Raw genomic sequence first — 20299 nt, forward strand, 5'->3', positions numbered from 1 at the left:
GTCTTTCTTGAAGTAGGTTCTTTTGGGTTCTTTTATTTTTTTTATTTGTTTTATGGGGGAATGGGGAAGAACAACTCATATTAATTTTAGTGATCATTAGGACATGCAGCTGAATTAAAAATTATGTAAACAGATTTAGTTTAGCCCAGAAGATGGTAAACAATTTATTTTAAAATTGACATATTTTCTGTGATAACAAATAGATTATCACCAGTCAGTTAAAACTCACTGAAAAGTCCTGTGAACCTCTTCTGTGCACATGTGCCCAACAACATGACTTTTTGGGAGTAGGGGCAGGGTGACACCATATCTGCTATTACAGGAATCTCCCATAGCCCTCAGAATTCTTTGAGTGCCATGTCTCCTACATTGTTAACCTGGGTATCAGCTGTTAAATGCTGGGCAGGTGGTGTACAGAAGGTCCACAGCTTTTCTATTATTATTTCTCTTAGGTTTTGGCACTTGCTTGCATTTAACAGCTCACAGAAACAATTGACATGTGATGGGTTCAACATATCATTTGGGAATGGAAAAACTTATGAGGTTAACCAACAGGGAGCTATTCGGAGTAGTATTTATATGGTGACAAATCACAACAACAGTCATCTCAAGGTAATGTATTGTATTGTAAGGTAAAGCTCCTACAATAATACAGACAAACCCCAACAATCAGATGGCCTCCTATGAGCAAGTAGTTGGCAACAGTAGAAAGGAAAAACTCCCTTTTATCACGAAGAAACCTCCAGCAGAACCAAACTCATGGAGCCATCTGCTCACGGGAAGAAGACAGGACAAAAGACATGCTGTGAAAGAAAGGCAGAGATTAATTACAACTAATGATAAAATGCAAAATAATGTATAAACACATAAAGAGGTGAGTGAAAAAGAAGTGATCAGTCCGTTAAAGGAAGCCCCTAGCAGCCTGGGCCTATTGAAGCGTACCTCTGGGAGGGTTCAGGGTCACCTGATCCAACCCTAAATAGTCCTGAAGAGGGCTTTAAAACTTACCTATTACATTTCTAATACTACTTTCCAAATTCTGTAAAACCCAAATATTGAGCTACATTTTGTCACTTTTCACAATACACATGCAATTTGAGCCATGTTTAAAATATTATTGCAAATGGATAAACGGGAAAACGGGAAATAACGGGAAGTATTAATGGAAAATCCTGGAAATACTTTGATGATCGTCTGATCGCCTTTTAACTGAAACAATAAAATCTAAAATACTAGTCTACTTTTATTATTATTGTTATTGTTATGATTGACTTATTGAGCTGCACTCACCTTCTGATAAATTAGGCTATAAAGCAGTGGATTTGCAGAGTGTGTGGTGCTGATGCTGTCCTCTCTGCCTCTGCCGCACCTTCTCCCTCTCCTTCTCCTTGCAGGGTGCCCTGTCTCCTCCTCTTGGCATCATCCACTCTCGCATCGTCGCTGTATTGGCTGCTGTTTTGTGTTTCGTGTTTACTCGCAGGACGACCCCTCCCACGGTGACATGTAACCCGAGCTTCAGGTGAACAATTCTGCTCCGGCACCTCTCCGTGGATTGCTCAGAGGGTTGAAAACGATGCGCTTTGCTGCGAAAAGCTCCAAGTTGCTTTTGAAAGACTCGTGAAACATGACCCGGTCGCCCCCCAAAAGAGCGGGTCTGGATAACGGCACGACGATTTGAACGGGCAGCGATGTGGATGTAAAGGTGAGCTGGGTTTATGCTGTGCGTCTGCGTTTTGGTTCCTTCAAAGTCGCAAAAAAGCCGGTTAATATTGTTCTGCTGAGCCGTGTGTGGGGGAAAGAGCAGGAAGGACAAATAACTGATTAACTCAGGCGAGCATTGTAGATGAATAAGTATGGCAATAATGTAGACCCACGGTCACGTTTCTATATTTTTAAACTATCTTTTTCAAGTTTTCTGTGCATTTAATATAGTTTTTGCAGTAATTCTTTAAGATTTGTAACTAAAAATCAGGTTTTGTTTAAGTAAAAGAAAATCTTATTTAGAATACATATTTGTAAGGCTTGATTATGGATATGCATTTAAACGTATATCCAAAGTAGCTAAATACATTTCTGTAACAAATAATAAATACAAAAATACAAGTGAACGGGATTATTTTGTTCACTTGTTTATTTCTGAGTTAAAACATGTCTGGGTTTTCAAATTGAAATTAGGTTTGCAAAAGGTGGCACAAGAGCCTGTAAACACAGAATGATTGGCACTGCAGCGTAAGAAATTATTTAAATGTTTGTTGATTATCACATTAATTTCTGTCAGTTGTTTAGTGATTGCTTGGCTGTCTCCTTTCTGAATTGACTTCATTTTTTTTTCTCCCGTGCCTCTCTGGTATTAATCCGCTCTTGCGTTACTGCTCATTTCTTTAAATTACCATTATGAGAGAAATTTATCAGGGAAAACAGCTGCTTATGGTGATTTGAAGAGTTGTGTATCCGAATTATTCAATGACTCTTGATTAACATAATAATTAATAATAGTTCTGACTTATTCTTGGTGTTTATATTATCTGGTACCTTGTTTTCTGAATGGATGAAAAGGTCTACATAGATTTACTGATGCATTTGTTAAAATTGAGGGGGCAAGTAGAAAGTAGCAATTGGAAAAAAACATATGCTAATCTGTTTTCTTTATGTGTACAATGTGATACTAACCTGTAAACAGATGCATTATTACAAAAGATGTGGTCTTGTGAGCAGTGAAGTAAGCAGACTGTATTTGTATTGGTGGGGAATAGGGGAGGAGTGTTACTGCTGTGCACATATCAGGTTACACTTGTTCCAGTCTTTACTTCCAGTTGTCATGTATGGGTGATGCCAGCAGCAATCATTGTTGTATTCAAATGTGGATTATAAATTATTTTTAGAGTTGCATGCATGTCATGCCTTTACCTATTTTATCCATTTCCTTAAACAGTCTTACTGTGTGTTCCTCTTGTCATCTCGGTGCCTTTAAAAAAAAACTTTAAATAGAAAACACTTTTATTCTGATATCGTCATCTACTATGTGTATTTTTATTCTCAGGTAGTATAATGCATTAATTTCCATTGTCTTTCTCTTTCACTTTTCTTGTTTTGTCTCTTCAAGCTGTAGACTGAGGATTATATAAACCTGACATGTGTACACCTAATGAGACGGTAACCTGAGGTCCATCCTGAGGAAAAACCAGGATGCATTCCATTACCTTGGAACTTTTAGGCAAGACCAATGTCAGGGGTTGCTGCAATCCCTCTGCTGCAGGAGTGCTGTTCCTGCTGTGTCTTGGCTTCCCTCCCTCTATGGCCGCTTGCCCACCTTCCTGCCTTTGTGCCAGTGATATAATTTCCTGCAGCGGATGCAATCTGTCTGTGGTGCCCTTTGATCTACCAGGTTATGCCACACGGTTGGACCTTAGCCACAACAGACTCACTGCCCTGCATGTGGGCTGGATTTCCCAACCGCTGCAACGGCTCGTTACGCTGATTCTCGGCAAAAATTTCATAAGAAGCATTGACGTGAACACCTTCAATATGACACCACATCTCCTCCACCTGGACCTCTCGTCCAATCAGCTGACAGTGCTGAACTCATCCATCTTCAGTGGGTTGAAAGAACTGAAGGAGTTGCTGCTGTTTGACAACCAGATTATTCAAATCGATCCAGGCGCCTTCAAGGACCTCTGCAACCTACAGAGGCTCTACCTCTCTACAAACAGGCTGTCAGTCTTCCCCCTAGTCATTTATGAAGAACCCGAGGGACCTCTAAATCTGACATTTCTAGACTTGTCATATAACAGACTGACTAAGGTGCCTGTCCAAAGCCTCCTGTCCCTCACTCGCCAAAGAGGAATTTATTTGCAGGAAAACCCTTTAGTCTGTGACTGTGCGTTGCTTGCCTTGCTGGAGTATTGGATGTGGAAACAGTATCCCCCTCTACTGGATTTCAGAGGTGACTACCCATGTAAAAAAGGAGCAAAGTCAGGAGTTCATTGTAAGGAGCATGAAATGTCAGCTATGCCCCTTGAGACACAGATCTACCAAGTAGAGCTTGGTCAGTGGTTAAGAGTGCCATGCCCAGGGTTGACTTTGCCTGCTCAGGAGGGGCTTGTGGTGTTTTGGGTCACCCCTACAACGGTACTGAATTCCTCAAACAGTGATCTAAGTGCCCGCCTCGCAGTTCTTCCCAATGGCACCCTTGAAGTTCGAGAAGCGCTGACGGAAGATTCTGGAACATATGGGTGTGTCATACCCCGCGGACATAACTACAATCCCAGTCACTCTCTGGAGGTCACAGTGGTAGTTGGAAATTTAAGCATTACCTCCGCCAGCGGTTCAGCACATCGCAATAGTGCAGAAAATTTCAACACTGCATTTACCACACTGGCTTCTTGCGTGGTCAGCATCATATTGGTGCTCCTCTACCTCTACCTCACCCCCTGTCGGTGTCGGGATGGCCGCGGCGGGGACTCGAGAGGCTGCGGCGGACGAGCCATCATCCTGTGTTCAGACCCCAGAGATGTGGAGACAACACAGCAGCGGTCAAATGGGAAGAAGGTGGTTTTCTTAGAGCCTCAGACCGAAGACTCTGACACTAGCTGCACCAAAATTGCAGCAGTTAACTTGAGTCATGTCACTTCCGAGGGCATTCTTAAAAATGGAAGTAGGACAGTGGGACAGCCCCTCACAGACCCCACTCACATGGCATAGCAAGAAAAAGAACCTTTTGCACATTTCTGTACAGCATGAACCCAAGTTTTTTTTTCTCACTGTCTTCTTTCAGTACATCATGAAAAAATCCATTTGATGTGAGTACTGCACAGTGATTCTTGTGAAGTAGTTATGCACTGTGGGGTTTGGGTGTTTGGTCTAAAGCAGAAAATGCAATCCTTTTGTGGGCAGAATTTCAATTATGTCTCGACTGTAAGTGGTGTCTGTTTTTTTAATATTAAGAGTTCATATGGAAATTTCAGTGTTACCGCAGGAAATTGTTACAGCAAAGATCACAAAGATAGAAATGTGGGTGGGTTTTTTATATTGGGCCGAGAGAAATATTCACACCTGATGTGATGAGCTGTTAGAGGCAGTGGCGGCTGTTGGGTATTGTGCTTGCATTTTCAATGCATCATGACCATTCTTTTAGCATCTGTCTTGTACCGTGGGGCATAGTGTCTTTGAAACATGCCAGTCGTACTTGTGAATTTATCTTAATGTTGTTTAACAATGTTGTGCAGATGAAACTATGTCTGCCATTCACCTTTAAAATCTATATGAATCTGTAAAAATTTCTTCTTAGACTAAAATACACACAAAACCCATTGTTTTGCTATTGTTGCAGAAAAAAAACACTTGATGAACTGTTACAGGGGTGGTTTACTTCAAGAAGAACACATTTCCAAAATACACCATGATGATATATTGTTGTTATTGTCATGGCTTTTGTAAATAAATGATGGATGTAGCTAAAAGTATGTCATCCGTAGATTTGTGGTCTGCCATTTTGGGGTGGGGGAAAAAAATCTATACGGCACAGAATCACGTGTATGTACTGATATAGGGACACCAAATATTGACATTTCGAATGAAAATCAATAAATAATGAATATATTAAAATGTTCTGGGAATACTACTCTACCAACAAGAGGGCTCGTGTCCTTCACCACCATCCCAAGACAAAATTAGCCGAACAAACTTACAATAAATCCGTTCAACCAAAAAAACATCCAACATATAATTCTATAATTTCCAACTTGACTCCATTCAATTGAAGACTGAAAGCAAACTGACTCTGCATTACAGGGAGTGCAGAATTATTAGGCAAGTTGTATTTTTGAGGAATAATTTTATTATTGAACAACAACCATGTTCTCAATGAACCCAAAAAACTCATTAATATCAAAGCTGAATGTTTTTGGAAGTAGTTTTTAGTTTGTTTTTAGTTTTAGCTATTTTAGGGGGATATCTGTGTGTGCAGGTGACTATTACTGTGCATAATTATTAGGCAACTTAACAAAAAGCAAATATATACCCATTTCAATTTTTTTTTTTTACCAGTGAAACCAATATAACATCTCCACATTCACAAATATACATTTCTGACATTCAAAAACAAAACAAAAACAAATCAGTGACCAATATAGCCACCTTTCTTTGCAAGGACACTCAAAAGCCTGCCATCCATGGATTCTGTCAGTGTTTTGATCTGTTCACCATCAACATTGCGTGCAGCAGCAACCACAGCCTCCCAGACACTGTTCAGAGAGGTGTACTGTTTTCCCTCCTTGTAAATCTCACATTTGATGATGGACCACAGGTTCTCAATGGGGTTCAGATCAGGTGAACAAGGTGGCCATGTCATTAGTTTTTCTTCTTTTATATCCTTTCTTGCCAGCCATGCTGTGGAGTACTTGGACGCGTGTGATGGAGCATTGTCCTGCATGAACATCATGTTTTTCTTGAAGGATGCAGACTTCTTCCTGTACCACTGCTTGAAGAAGGTGTCTTCCAGAAACTGGCAGTAGGACTGGGAGTTGAGCTTGACTCCATCCTCAACCCGAAAAGGCCCCACAAGCTCATCTTTGATGATACCAGCCTAAACCAGTACTCCACCTCCACCTTGCTGGCATCTGAGTCGGACTGGAGCTCTCTGCCCTTTACCAATCCAGCCACGGGCCCATCCATCTGGCCCATCAAGACTCACTCTCATTTCATCAGTCCATAAAACCTTAGAAAAACCAGTCTTGAGATATTTCTTGGCCCAGTCTTGACGTTTCAGCTTGTGTGTCTTGTTCAGTGGTGGTCGTCTTTCAGCCTTTCTTACCTTGGCCATGTCTCTGAGTATTGCACACCTTGTGCTTTTGGGCACTCCAGTGATGTTGCTGCTCTGAAATATGGCCAAACTGGTGGCAGGTGGCATCTTGGCAGCTGCACGCTTGACTTTTCTCAGTTCATGGGCAGTTATTTTGCGCCTTGGTTTTTCCACACGCTTCTTGCGACCCTGTTGACTATTTTGAATGAAACGCTTGATTGTTCGATGATCACGCTTCAGAAGCTTTGCAATTTTGAGACTGCTGCATCCCTCTGCAGCATTTTTGACTTTTCTGAGCCTGTCAAGTCCTTCTTTTGACCCATTTTGCCAAAGGAAAGGAAGTTGCCTAATAATTATGCACACCACCTAATATGCTTAATTGGTAGTAGGCTTTCGAGCCTATACAGCTTGGAGTAAGACAACATGCATGAAGAGGATGATGTGGACAAAATTATGGAACTCCAAAGTGTTCAAAATTAAATAAATAAATAGGTCAAGATGAAATAAATAACTATGTGAATAAATAAGACACAGATATGTAATGTGAGAATGATATTGTGAAATAATGGAACACATTTTGAAAACAATGCTCATTATTGTGAAACATATTACATTCTGCTATATAAATTTTCTTATTATTGTGAAATATTATTTCATGGTCATTATTTTTCACAATAACAGAGATTATTCCTGAGGCATTTTATTTATTTCCAGCCGTTTATATTCCAAAATGACCTTTTTTCAAAGTCAGTCTTTATTTCAAAATCCCGTTTTTCCCGATGGTCTATTTATTTCATAATGCGACTTTTCAGCAGAATGACTTTGTCTGTCAATCAAGAAAGACAGGGCGGAGCCGGTTGTGTGATTGGTTGCTCCTTTACTCAGACATAAGTAATAGCACATGAATTGTCGATTTAGGTTTAATGGTGCAATGCGTCTCCTATGCAGCTGGCGGCAGTATGCAGCTCAAAATAAACTTAAGGCACCGACAAATGCAAAACACTGGGCGCGAATAACGTTACAGGTGTATCAATTCTTGTGAAGGGCATGGCTGCAGGAAACAAGTCCGTTTCTGAGTTACTCAGAGAACTTGCTAACCGCTTAGATTGAACGTCTTCACCTCAGTCTGCGTATTGCAGCAGTGTACTGGAGATGAAGTGGTCCCTGGTCCAAGTTCTCATCACAACCGCACAGTGTTAACGTTAGCAAATGCTAACGCTATCACAGCTAGCTCCACTCCACGAAACGCTGTTCAGGGTAAGTAACGATATGTTATTATTGCTTGGTTAGTCTGTCTGTCTGGCAAAAATGAGCTTTTTAATCAGTTTAGTCACAGATTTTTTTTAATACTGTTTTTTATCATAGCAAAGAATTCTATAAATTAGGTAAGAGAAAATAATTGTCTTCTGGGTTAATGTCTGTATTACTATTTACATTGTTGTAGGTAATAGTTATTCATGACTGTTTTAAAGTGGCTTATCTTCTGTGCTAATATGGAAGACAAGTAATCTATGTGAAAGAAAAGAAAGCAATTTTAGTTCAACGTAGTGATTTTGTAAGTGGGTATAATTTGAAAATGCTTTTACTAGTACAGTGGATGTTCTTTAAATATTTAACATTTAAAGTGTGTGTCACTTTACAGACTCCAACTTCAGTTTTGGTTTGGTCTCACCGTTGTAGGTCATAACACAAACAAGTCGTCAAGTCAAGCAGCTGAGGAAAGGGCTTAAGGAAACCATGGTATGGCCGCTTCTGACAGAAAGATCAGACATCATTCCTCCTTTCTTACCAAGGGAATCAGAGACTGCTCCCTGTTGTGAGGTAAGGTCAGGTCACATCTTTTAACATCTGAATAGTAAAGCTATTTGGTTAATTTATGAAGGATGAACATTAATTGTTGACACAAAACACCAATATACTGTTTTGTATGCGTGGGTTAGTTGAACAGCTGGGTTACATTTAATAAAAATACACCTAATGTTGCTGATGCTCTTAAGACTACAAGATAAGTAAAGCTATAAAATGACTGTGGCCTGCCACAGAAGATGAAGATGAGGAAGAAGAGGAATGCTCTCGAGGATAAATGCAGAGTGGCAGGTTACCTTCGGTCCTTCATTGAAAATGGTAAGTCTGCTGCGATAGGTATTTTGCCATTGGTTTTCTCTGATTATACTTTGGAAAATTACATACAGTCCAGTGATCTTGGGTCATTAACAAAGTACACTATAGTAGAGCTGGGCGATATGAGATTTTTTCATATCACGATATTTATTTTTATTTTTATAAAAAGGACAAGAGCGGTGAGGTCTATCGCAATAGTTTAATTTTTCTATTGAGAAAAAGTTATTTCGCAATACATATCGTTATCGTTCTATCGCCCAGCTCTACGCTATAGTATAATTTTGTTTTGTTATTTGCTCCATGCAATACATAAGAGTGGTGGCATTATCAGTTGCACTAGAATTGTATGTAGACTACTTTTAGCTTTGTTAACATAAAAATATCTATAAAAGCTACAACAGCAATTTGAGTGGGGCAAAAATGTCTGGTGCCCTGTATGTAAGTGGTCATCTTTATGGTATTTCTCCATAAAAGATTCAAAATAATGAATATAGGATGTCATTATAGTTTAAAACAATCTTCTGTTGCAGCATCTTGTGCACAACAAAAAGCCCTCATCAAGTTTTGGACAGGATGGGAAGTCTTGCCGAGAAATGACTGTGGAAGTGGTCAACAGCAGTCTTCCAAAGTCTTCCACCGGTTTTGAAGTACTACGTCTTCCTGCACACTACTGTACCTATGAGTCATTTCTAATGGATATTCAGGTGTGTCTCAACTCTACTGACTCAGGTTTTGGTCTGGTTTACGATTGATTCCATAACCACATGGTAAAATTAGACCATTTCTTCTTTCTTGCATCACATTACTGTACTCGGTGTTCAAAGAAACGGACAATCTAGTGAGTTCTAGTTCTTTTTAATACACTTGACAGTGAAAAATACAGAGTACAGGTGTGCATTTATGGCTTTTTTAATATAAACTGATGAAGAGTTCAGATATCAAAATCAGTTGTTCACTGTACATTATAAATTACACAATATGTTTTGTTTATACTTGCTACTGATACAAAAAAAATTTCTAGAAAAAATTATTTGAATTAAGATGTTACACTACTGTACTGTGTTCATTGTATTAAATCTGCTCAGAGTTGACATGTACTGTATATCCAACCAAGAAATGAATATCATTAAAGTGACAGCTGTATAAAACAAATCCTGTTTTATAGCCACTCACTGTTTTGTTGAAAATGAAATTGGTTATGCTGTTTTGAGTCAGTATTAGCTACAAAGCTGTAGAAATTTAAAAAAAAAAATCCTCCTGACATAGAAACTGATTAAATGTAATAATGTCTTTCTACAAGTGATTTTGAAGTATTGGTAGCACAGCAGGGTCTTGTTCATTCAGTGCATCTGGGAGCTGAATCTCAGGAATGGTGATCTCATTTGATGGGCAGCGATTATGTTGTCCTGTCCAGTCCACACCATAATCCTCATCAACCTGAAAGAGCATGCACATGTTTTAAATCTAAACTGAAGAGGTGTTTCCTGCAGCTGTTCCTAGATGGACTTATTGAGTCTGCCAGGGCCTATGTGAGTTGCTTAGGCATTGGCTACCAACTAATTATTCATTCACCCATTCTAGGTCAGGATTGGTTCTCTTCAGGTATAACAAATTTAACTTTGTTTAAAGTATTGCCATCTATACCTGACAGGTGGGATAAAAGAGAATGGCTTGGGAGGCGCACAGCAAATCTCAAGTTTTCCAATTAATGCTGAAAGAACCAAGGATGTAAATGTATTCTTGTTTTAGCTTTACCGAAGACACCAGAGAAAATATATCTATAATGCTGCTGAAATAGACAAAACCATTTCAATAAACTCGCTATTTAACATCAACCTTGTTATGCGTTATCAGAGAACAATCAACTGCAAACAGCAATGAAACATTCAACTATGTACTATTTAAAGCACTAATGACCCTGCTGTCTAACAAGATGTGATAAGTAAGTAGACTGTGGAAAGCTGGTGGGTCTACTCTCTGTGTAAAAGGTTCCTACAGGCTCCACTGACCCCAGTCTCCGAGTTAACACACTAACAGCTAACACTGCTAAACGTGTCTCAACGCCGAGATGGCGCCGATAGCTTTAGCCGTAGCTGCCCCACTTAGTTTAGACAGTAACAAAAAAAAGTAAGCGATAATAATTCATTGTCAAACGTCATAATTAAGGTCAACACCTAAACAATGCTGTGTACAGAATCACACAGGTGCTCAATTACAGCATAAACTTACCTTAGACCTTCCTCCGTCATTTTCCTCCTAATTGTGCTCGGAGACACAGAAAATGTATCGGCAATTACCCCGATGGTTATCCCGGACAGCACTAAAGTCCTGAGTGCTGCACCGGGATTTCTAGACGTGGACGGCCAACATTTGAAGACTGTTCTTCCTCGGCGTATTCCAAACGAACACGGTGCTGAATTGATCTTAAACCTTTGACAATGCTGTCATCGATGCGAACATCTTGAAGAGCAATTATCATCCCAAGCATTTCAGAAACATCTAAACGACTCAAAACAGTATCTACAGGTAAATGATCCCTCTCTAACTGATTTGCTTAAATGAGCAGAACTGGCTGAAGTTCACACCAGTCCGCCATCCTCCGTGACTTTTGACCTAGCACGCTGTTGCTAGCTGCAGTAGCCGTCCGCGGAGCCGGTATCCAGGAAAACTAGTCGATGGTAAACGATAAGCCAATAGGTGCAAAGGTCCAGCCCACTTACATTGATTGACAGACAAAGTCATTCTGCTGAAAAGTCGCATTATGAAATAAATAGACCATCGGGAAAAACGGGGTTTTGAAATAAAGACTGACTTTGAAAAAAGGTCATTTTGGACTAAAAACGGCTGGAAATAAATAAAATGCCTCAGGAATAATCTCTGTTATTGTGAAAAATAATGACCATGAAATAATATTTCACAATAATAAGTAAATTTATATAGCAGAATGCAATATATTTCACAATAATGAGCATTTTTTTCAAAATGTGTTCCATTATTTCACAATATCATTCTCACATTACATATCTGTGTCTTATTTATTCACATAGTTATTTATTTCATCTTGACCTATTTATTTATTTAATTTTGAACACTTTGGAGTTCCATACAAAATACTCATTTGCCTAATAATTCTGCACTCCCTGTAAGCTGCTGGTTAAAAGTGTGGTTAAAAGTGTGGTTGTATTACCACATTGCTGTCTGAAAAATAGTGTTAATTTATTTGAAATTATTACTTAGCAATAAAATTTACAGGCATATTCATGTGTCTATTGGCTTCCTTGGGCTCAATCAATGTCCCCTGTTTTTCATCCATTAAACTTTTGCAGGCAACAGGTCACTTGGGTTTAAAGTTAAAGTCACTGAAACGAGTTGTTTAACACATTCTTGACACATGGCAGACTTACTTGCTACATAGGGGTAATATAAACTCTGGTACAGTGACCTAATGTTTACACTTGTGAGTGTGTACATCAGCACTGTGGATTTTAAATGAAACACTGAAGATGTGATTGAAGTGTAGACTTTGAGCTTTAATTCAAGGAGTTTTACCAAAACATTACAGAGGCTCAAAACTAATTGGAGGAACTACTATCATTTTAAATATAAGACTTGTTTTTAATACTTAGATGAAAATATTTTGCAGTCATCAAATCACCAGATGTTGTGTTTCCTCCCAAGGGATGCTCTGCCAGGCCTTTACTGCAGCTGCCTTCAATTGCTGTTTGCTTGTCTCCATCTTCTGTTTTGTATATAATAGCTGAAAAGCATGCTCCATTGTGTTGAGATCAGGTGATTAACGTGTCCACTGAAGTGTATCCAATTTCTTGACAAACTCCTGTGCAGCTTTTGCACTGTGCTCTGGGTCATTATCCATTTGCGAATCCTGAATTTGAGCAGAGAGTACAGCCATGTAAACCTCACAATTCATCGTCAAAGGAGCTCGCAAAGAAAAGCGTCTGGACTTCTTTAAGTTACTTGAAGACGTTTCACCTCTCATCCGAGAAGCTTCTTCAGTTCTAAGGTCAAATGGTGGAGAGTCCCAGATATAAACCTAGTGGGAGTAACCCCCCACAGAGGGACAAAAGGACCCCCTGATGATCCTCTAATCGCCTGACCCAAGGTGTGGCTGATTGGGACCCACACCCAGTTTCACACCTTGGGTCAGGCGATTAGAGGATCATCAGGGGGTCCTTTTGTCCCTCTGTGGGGGGTTACTCCCACTAGGTTTATATCTGGGACTCTCCACCATTTGACCTTAGAACTGAAGAAGCTTCTCGGATGAGAGGTGAAACGTCTTCAAGTAACTTAAAGAAGTCCAGACGCTTTTCTTTGCGAGCTCCTTTGACTACGATGACCTGGATGACTGAGAACCTTCACAGACTCACAATTCATCCCGCTATCAGCAGTCACGTCATCAATAAACACCAGTGAAGTGGCTCCACTGACAGCAATACAGGCCCAAGGCATAACACTGCCTCCACCAGGTGGAACATAACAGATGGTGGTGTGTTTCATACTCTCCATACTTTTCTTTTCTTTGGTTATTTATGGTTTTATCAGTCCAAAGATTTTTTTGGCTCTTGTATATGTTTTCTGGCAAAGTCTAATCTGGCCTTCTTGTTCTTAGGTGTAACCAGTGGTTTGCACCTTGTTATAACGTCTCAGTGTTTCCATTCAAGAAGTCATCTCCTGATTATAGACAGTGATATACCTACATCTTTGCATATGTTCCTGACTTGGTTAGATGTTATGAAGTTGTTTTTTCTTTCTTTCATTCAGGCCTTTTGGTGTTGGTGAGCTGCCCAGTGCATTCCTTCTTTTTAAGAAGATACCTGATTATTGATTGGCCATTTCGAATGTTTTTGCTATCTCTTGAAGAGATTTATTATGATTTTTCAGCCTAATAATGGACTCCTTCACTTGGATCAATATCTCAATATATTGATTGAGAGTTCAAATGAACAGCTACCAAAGTCAAGTTCAACATTTGGAATCAACTCCAAATCTTTAATCTGCTTAATTTGTAATGAAATAATCCATGCAACTCCTTGTCAGTCAATTGTCCATTTACTTTTAAGCATCCAAATATAAGACACATGTTAAAATCCTTTAATTAAACCTGGAATTCTGCACTTCAGTTACTTTGTAATTGTTTGCTCTGGTAGTGATGTCCTTTGTGGATGTAGAGCGAAAAGAAAAGTGTCATTGTACAACTATTTATGGACTTGGCTGCATGTTTACACTCTGATACCCAGGGTATTGTGTAGTACTACCACATACTAAGTTTTATAAAACTTAGAATGTGGCTGTTGAAATGCAAAATCAGCCTAATAATCGTTCAAGAGCGAGTGTCAGGGCTCTCACCATTTATACAAAAATATTTTTTAATATTGATTACTTATAACCTGCCTCTCGCCCTAAGACAGCTGGGATAGGCTCCAGCCCCCCAACGACCCTGAAAAAGGATAAGCTGAAGCGAATGGATAGATGGACAATCACTTATATAAAATACCATCACACAGATATGACTAGAGGAATCAGAGAAAATGTTTTGGTTGGTTGGTTTTGGTTTTGTAATATATCAGTTATGAAAACTACAGGAACTATATGTTGCCATGATTGAGCACCATATCAAAACACACTTCCCAAAGGGAAGAACTATTTTGGACCTGAACTAGAGTTCTGGTCCAAACACACTGACCCAGAGCTGGTGTGACTGGGTTGGCAGCCTTGACACTTGTCAACTTCATCTCAGTCCATCCTTTTAAAAAATGGACTTGGTCAGTCTCCACCTTGTTACGCTGACCTGCAGCTAAACAGATTCACTGAGGAACTGATCCTTATTGGTTCAGACAGGAACAGAGTTTGGGCTCTGCAAAGAAGCACACGCCAGCTCGGATCACTGTCACAGACATCAGAAGGAAGTTTGCCAATTCAACCCCGAGCCTACTGTGACCCACATTCCACAGTCCGTGTTTGTTTCATTTTTATAGGTATGTGTAAAATTTTCAGTCTGCCAAGAAGGTTAAAGTTTGTTCAGGTACACACGTTAGCCTAGTGCTGTCTGCATATGAATTTTCTCTATTTTTTCAGTTTTATTGTGATTAAATGAAAAATATGTCATCGTTTAATTGTTAGTTGTGACTTTTACTCATCTTTTTCTAATTTCTAATTTCTCTATAGCAACCTATAGCAAATTCATATTTGCTGGCATCTTCTTCCTGATGGGACTCTTCGTTTCATATGGCTTCAACGACACGATCTATCCTCCCTTCCATGTGGATGTAAATTACACGATTAAACACACAGACCTGAAGTAATGGTCTGGAAGAGACAGCTATGTTTCAGTTCAGGGGAAAGAGGTGGGTTGCACACAAACAGCCGAAATTACAACTGTAACTGTAAAATTACAACTGTAAGAAAATGTTATGTTCAGCATTGTCTTGTTAAAATATCCAAGAATTTCCCTGAAAAGGGCGTCATCTGAAATGGAGGGCTACTTACCTGGGAAGCTTTATATACCTTTCAGCACAGAAGCCACTAATATACCCCACTGCCATCAGAGGCTTTTGAACTCAGTGCTGAACAAAAAGTCAGATAATCCCTCTTTAGTCTGGATGATGCGATGTCCTTATTTTTCAAAAAGAATGTAACTTTTTGATTTGTCTGCTGATTGAAGCGTTTCTGGATCATGTTCACTTATGGTGTCTTCTTGGCATGACTTGAAGCTTTTTTTCTGTATTTGTTGATGGCACAGTGAACTGTGATCACAGAGAGTGATTTAGGCGTGTGTTGAGTCCGTGCAGTCATTTCAACACAGAATCATCCCCATTTTTAATGCAGTGCAACTCGAGGGTCATCTTTAAACTGTTTTTAATTTTTTTAACCCAAATGTAAATAAAATCTGTGCTTTTCATCAGTCTAAATAATGTATATTATGCAGGTGTTTCTCTTACCCATCCATCCATTTGCTTCCGCTTATCCTTTTTCAGCTTTTTCCACAAGCTGCATGTCTTTGGACAGTGGGAGAAAGCCAGAGTACCAAGAGGGAACCCACGCAAACACGGGGCGAACATGCAAACTCTACACAGAAAGACCCCAGCCTGATGTGGGAATTTAACTCAGGTTCTTCTTGCTGTGCGGCAACCGTGCTAACCACCTTGCCACCATGCTGCCGTCATAAACATGTTCAGCTATTTTCCAAATTCTTCCTTTATGTAAATGTCAGCTTTTAGCAGTTCAGCACTTTTGTTTTCAGGTTAAAAATTCAGGTTTTTTTTTTTTTATCTCATTCAACATTTTTAACTTAATTTCATCAATTAATTCATTTCAGTGCATACATTCAGATTCAAGCATTCACACTGCAGTTTCTTCAGAAAATGCACTTTCTAGTTATATTCCACTAGGTTCCACTCGGGTATGAGTAATGATAAATTTAAATGGAAAGATATATGTGTCTGTTTTTGTGACCATGCGGACTTGTCTGCAGAGAATTTATACTGCAGTGAATGAACCACACATGCACCCCAGATGGCCGACTACAGGAATCTGTAGTGCCATATGTCTGTGTCTGCACTAGAGTATAGGCTGGGCTTTTGCATCATTATTTTTCTTTGATTGTGTAATAAGAAATTTTAAGGTTTCACAAAAATGAAAAATTTTGCTAAAGATAAAATCAGTTGAAGACAATGTGAACTTAAGTGTCCAAGCAGGACCTCACTTCAGCTACAGTGTTAGCTGAAACAAAACTCTGCCTCAATTGAGTTGAAGTGTTCTCCCTGTTCCATGAATGAAAGAGAGATTTATATGTTTCACTGTTACTTTGTCATGAGTACAAAGAGGCAGTTTGGGTGAAAAATAAAAAGTAGTGTTACATCAGAAGGATTTAGGGATGACCAATGACCTTTTAGTGAGTCAACAAATCGCCTTTTCAGAAATCCTCTTACAGTACAAGTGCTTTCTGTGGCTGCTAGGAAAGATAGAAAAACCTCTTTAAACCCTTTTTTGTCTTTTGTGCTTTATTTTTTACAAGACACTTGATGTCATCCAGCGTTAAATGCAGTAAGAAAGTAAGTAAGGATCTTTTATAGCAGTTTCATGATTTCTCAAGTGAGATACCAGTGGCAGTCGTTGAACTGGGGGCTTGGGTTGGAATAGAGATGGTAAATGGTCACTTCAATGAAACTTTGTGATAAGGTGTTATGATCTTGCATGACCGGATTTTGCCTCTTCTAGATACAGGGCTATATTTTTTTATAAATAAATGCATCTACACATTTATATCATGTACAGCTCACTGAACATCTTATTAGAAACACCATGCTAATAATGAGTTGAGTTTCCTTTTGCTCTGAACATAGCCCCAGTTCTTGGTTTATGGATTCCACAAGATTTTGGCAGAATCCCTTTTAGACGCTGCTCCACACTGCCATGACAGCACCACATCATTTCTGCAGATTTGGCTGTTGCACAGTCATGCTGCCAGTTTCCATACCAACTGGGGAGACTTTTTCTTGGTGGGAGTAGCCATTAGAATTTGTCAAACATAAAGTAGTGCACGTGGTTAGCAACAATATTCAGATGGAGTGTGGCATCCACACCATGATTGATTGGTGCAAAGGAGTTGTTGTGCACCAGGGCAACATCATCACTAGCCTCACATTCATGTCCTTGTCTGGCAGGAAAGAGTGGTTATTTGAGTTATTATTAGTCTATCAGCTTCAAATGGCCATCATCAGCTCAATCACCATCAAGGCATTTTGATTTTCAGAGCTCAAAGGGAGGTTTTTGTTTTTTTGTTTTTCTCGTTAACTACTCAGACATTTGGGCATCCAGATCCCTAATTGGCATGTTTCTAAGGTACATTTCATATGTTGACCACCCAGCAGTGTTCAAACCATTAAAAACATTCGTCCACCCACTCGTTTCCAATCTCCAGTTGATATGCAGATGACTGGAATTATCTTCAAGCTCATTAGCATCTCATTTGTGGTAGACTGTGCCCTGCCCTGAGAATCATGGTGCTCAAAGCGACTGCCTGTCCCTTGGCTCTTGTCTGATATTTTCATAATTACTTGGTTGTGACTTGTAGCCAATGTTTCATTTTCTGGCAAAGTGTTATCCTGTTCTGTCTATGAAATTAGTTGTTTTTGTTCGTTCATAGACATGTTTAAATAGTAGCAGCAGTACTAAGAAACGGCTGGGGTAGTAGGAATTTATATCATTTAATTTAATTAAAATCACATTCTGAGTTTCTTCAAACAGCCAATAGTAAGACACACAAATATAGTCCAACACCACAGAGGCATTTAATTTCCTCTGAGCCCAATATGAACGCAGTAATTTCCTGACTATTCATAATTGAAATGACAGAGAAATTTAATGGATGTGTGGGTCGTAGCTGAAACAAGAGCATTAATGTGAACACCATCGAGACAATGGGGCCATTTAGCAAATTGTTTCCACTATTTAATTAACATGATTTTTATTAATGTTGTCCTTTTAACTCTGTGGTCGAGCTGCCACATCCTCACAGTTCTGTCCAAGGAATTGTCTTTTCAAAAATCCGGGTGATTCCTACCTCCTGCAGACCTGCTTTGTGTCCACTCTCTTTCTGGAATCAAACAGCAGGACATGCTGTAAAAAGTAATAAAGATTCTGTCATTAAAAGTCTACATTCAAAAATTAATGACATTTGTGGGGTTTGAACCTGGAGCCTTGGTACCATTGTGCCTCATTAGAGTACCATGTGAGAGTTTCCTACTCTAAGTTCCACAGAAGCAGAGCAGCAGGGACAAACGAATGAATGAAGCAGTTTCTACTTCCAGTGCGTTTGTTTGTATAGCAGGTGCTCCTAGTTCTGTTGAGGTTTATTGTTTGTGGACTTTGTTACTAGACTCTAAAATATATAAGCTGATGTGCTGCCAGGGTTACCCTAACATGAGTCAATACAATGGCACTGAGAAGCTCCACCCAGGCAGGGAGGAGACAGGAGAGAAAGAGAGTGAGAGCAGAATCAAAACAAAAACGCATGTAGCCTCACTGAGCCAGCCGGGTAGACACAGTGACCATGACATTTTGTTTCCATGGAGTCAGACTTTCTCATAGTTTTTACACTGGTCTAGCTCTCAAGGCTTGGTCCTTTGGGCATTGGCTGCATTTTCATCTAGTCTTATCTGTCCATTTTCAGATTAATGTTTTGTGTTTGTTAAAACCAGTGATGGGAATAACGGTGTTACAAGTAACAGCGTTACAAGTAACAGCGTTACTTTTTTCAGTAACTAGTAATTTAACTAATTACTATTCCTATTGCTACAACGCCGTTACAGTTACTAACAAGAAAATGCGGCCCGTTACTATTTTTCAACAAACAGATGGTTGAAGCTGTGTTCAGCTTACCGCATCTTGTATCAGTTGCACCGAAGTAGCTGACTACGTAAGTAATCTGGACGCTACAGCTTTAAGCAGCTGCACGCACTTCCGCGGACGGTAATCGCAATCACTGTCTAGACTAGGGGTCAGCAACCTTTAACACCCAAAGAGCCATTTGGACGGGATTTCCACACAAAAGAAAACACTGGGAGCCGCAAATACTTTTTGACCTCTAAAATGCAGATAAGACTGTATATATTGTTTTTTTACCTTTAAGCTTTGTGTGAACAACTAAGGTGTGTTGCCTAGATCCATGAAGTGCTACAGAGAAAATTACTTTTTTATTTATGTAATTAACACATTTTGAACTCTTAAAGAAAAATAACAAAAGGAAAGACACCCAGCTGAACTAAAATGATCCATGTAGCAAACAAAAACTGTTTTGAGCCGCCACCCTTATATCGCCTTTGGGCTTTTGGAGCCTTGACCTGGCTTTTAAAAATAATTTGAAAAAAGCACTATGCTGCTAAAAAAAATAGATATTTGCAAAATTCAGCCTAAATATGTATTTTACCTGGTTACTGTGTGTGGCGGGGCGTGGTCTGCAGCGCCGCTGTAGGGGAGGCGGACGCACCTGAGCGGCACCCGCACTCAAGCCTCGCCGCCTTAACGTCTGTGCTATCTGTGCTGGTATGTGTCGGGCTGTGAGCTTTAACACCGACTGTATGTGTCAGCAACTGTGTGTGAAAAGTGGTCAATAAAGAGATGCTGAAAAGCGTGTTCATGCAAACATCGTCGGGTCTGCCGTGATATGTTTACAATGGGACTTCTGCTCCTGAACCTCTGCGCACAGCGTCTGGAAATCGGGGCTGTACGAAGTCACTTTCATCTTTATGCTGGGGCCCGTTCTTCGTACCTCGCTAAGTAAGTTAGCTGGATTAGATTGTTGACGATTTCGCGTGATCCTGGATCGTTCGGTTCCCCGAAGCTCATCCGGGACTTGCTGTC

The 20299-nt window shown here is 39.7% G+C and overlaps 1 protein-coding gene and 2 long non-coding RNA genes across 6 annotated transcripts; 2 read left to right on the forward strand and 1 right to left on the reverse strand.

Moving 5' to 3' along the window:
• The first annotated feature begins 1562 nt into the window (after positions 1-1562).
• LOC308399664 (amphoterin-induced protein 2-like) lies at positions 1563-5351 on the forward strand. Of its 2 annotated transcripts, none has more exons than XM_080887025.1 (2): positions 1563-1702; positions 3104-5351. In XM_080887025.1, the coding sequence occupies exon 2, from the start codon at positions 3187-3189 to the stop codon at positions 4699-4701; it is 1515 nt and encodes a 504-aa protein (XP_080743151.1). In that variant the 5' UTR covers positions 1563-1702; positions 3104-3186; the 3' UTR covers positions 4702-5351. The 2 variants fall into 2 exon arrangements, with proteins under 2 accessions (XP_080743151.1, XP_080743152.1); XM_080887026.1 differs by having other exon boundaries at positions 1660-1702; positions 3110-5351.
• A 2335-nt stretch (positions 5352-7686) lies between these two features.
• Positions 7687-15927, forward strand: LOC308399611. Of its 3 annotated transcripts, XR_013972215.1 has the most exons (6): positions 7687-8056; positions 8480-8620; positions 8842-8923; positions 9451-9624; positions 15104-15282; positions 15913-15927. It is a non-coding gene; the product is annotated as an uncharacterized lncRNA (long non-coding RNA). The 3 variants fall into 3 exon arrangements; XR_013972216.1 differs by lacking the exons at positions 15104-15282; positions 15913-15927 and having other exon boundaries at positions 7692-8056; positions 8442-8620; positions 9451-9625; XR_013972217.1 differs by lacking the exons at positions 15104-15282; positions 15913-15927 and having other exon boundaries at positions 7700-8056; positions 9451-9625.
• On the reverse strand, positions 9760-11682 carry LOC308399612. The gene is made up of 2 exons (XR_013972218.1): positions 11150-11682; positions 9760-10357 (listed from the first exon to the last, which is right to left on the reverse strand). It is a non-coding gene; the product is annotated as an uncharacterized lncRNA (long non-coding RNA).
• Positions 15928-20299: the final 4372 nt, after the last annotated feature.

The sequence above is a fragment of the Rhamphochromis sp. 'chilingali' genome (assembly GCF_963969265.1).
Source record: "Rhamphochromis sp. 'chilingali' genome assembly, chromosome: 7".
NCBI classification, from domain to species: domain Eukaryota; kingdom Metazoa; phylum Chordata; class Actinopteri; order Cichliformes; family Cichlidae; genus Rhamphochromis; species Rhamphochromis sp. 'chilingali'.

Coding starts and splice junctions, on each gene's coding strand:
- LOC308399664 (XM_080887025.1), top strand. CDS start 3,187: ATGCATTCCATTACCTTGGAACTTTTAGGCAAGACCAATGTCAGGGGT.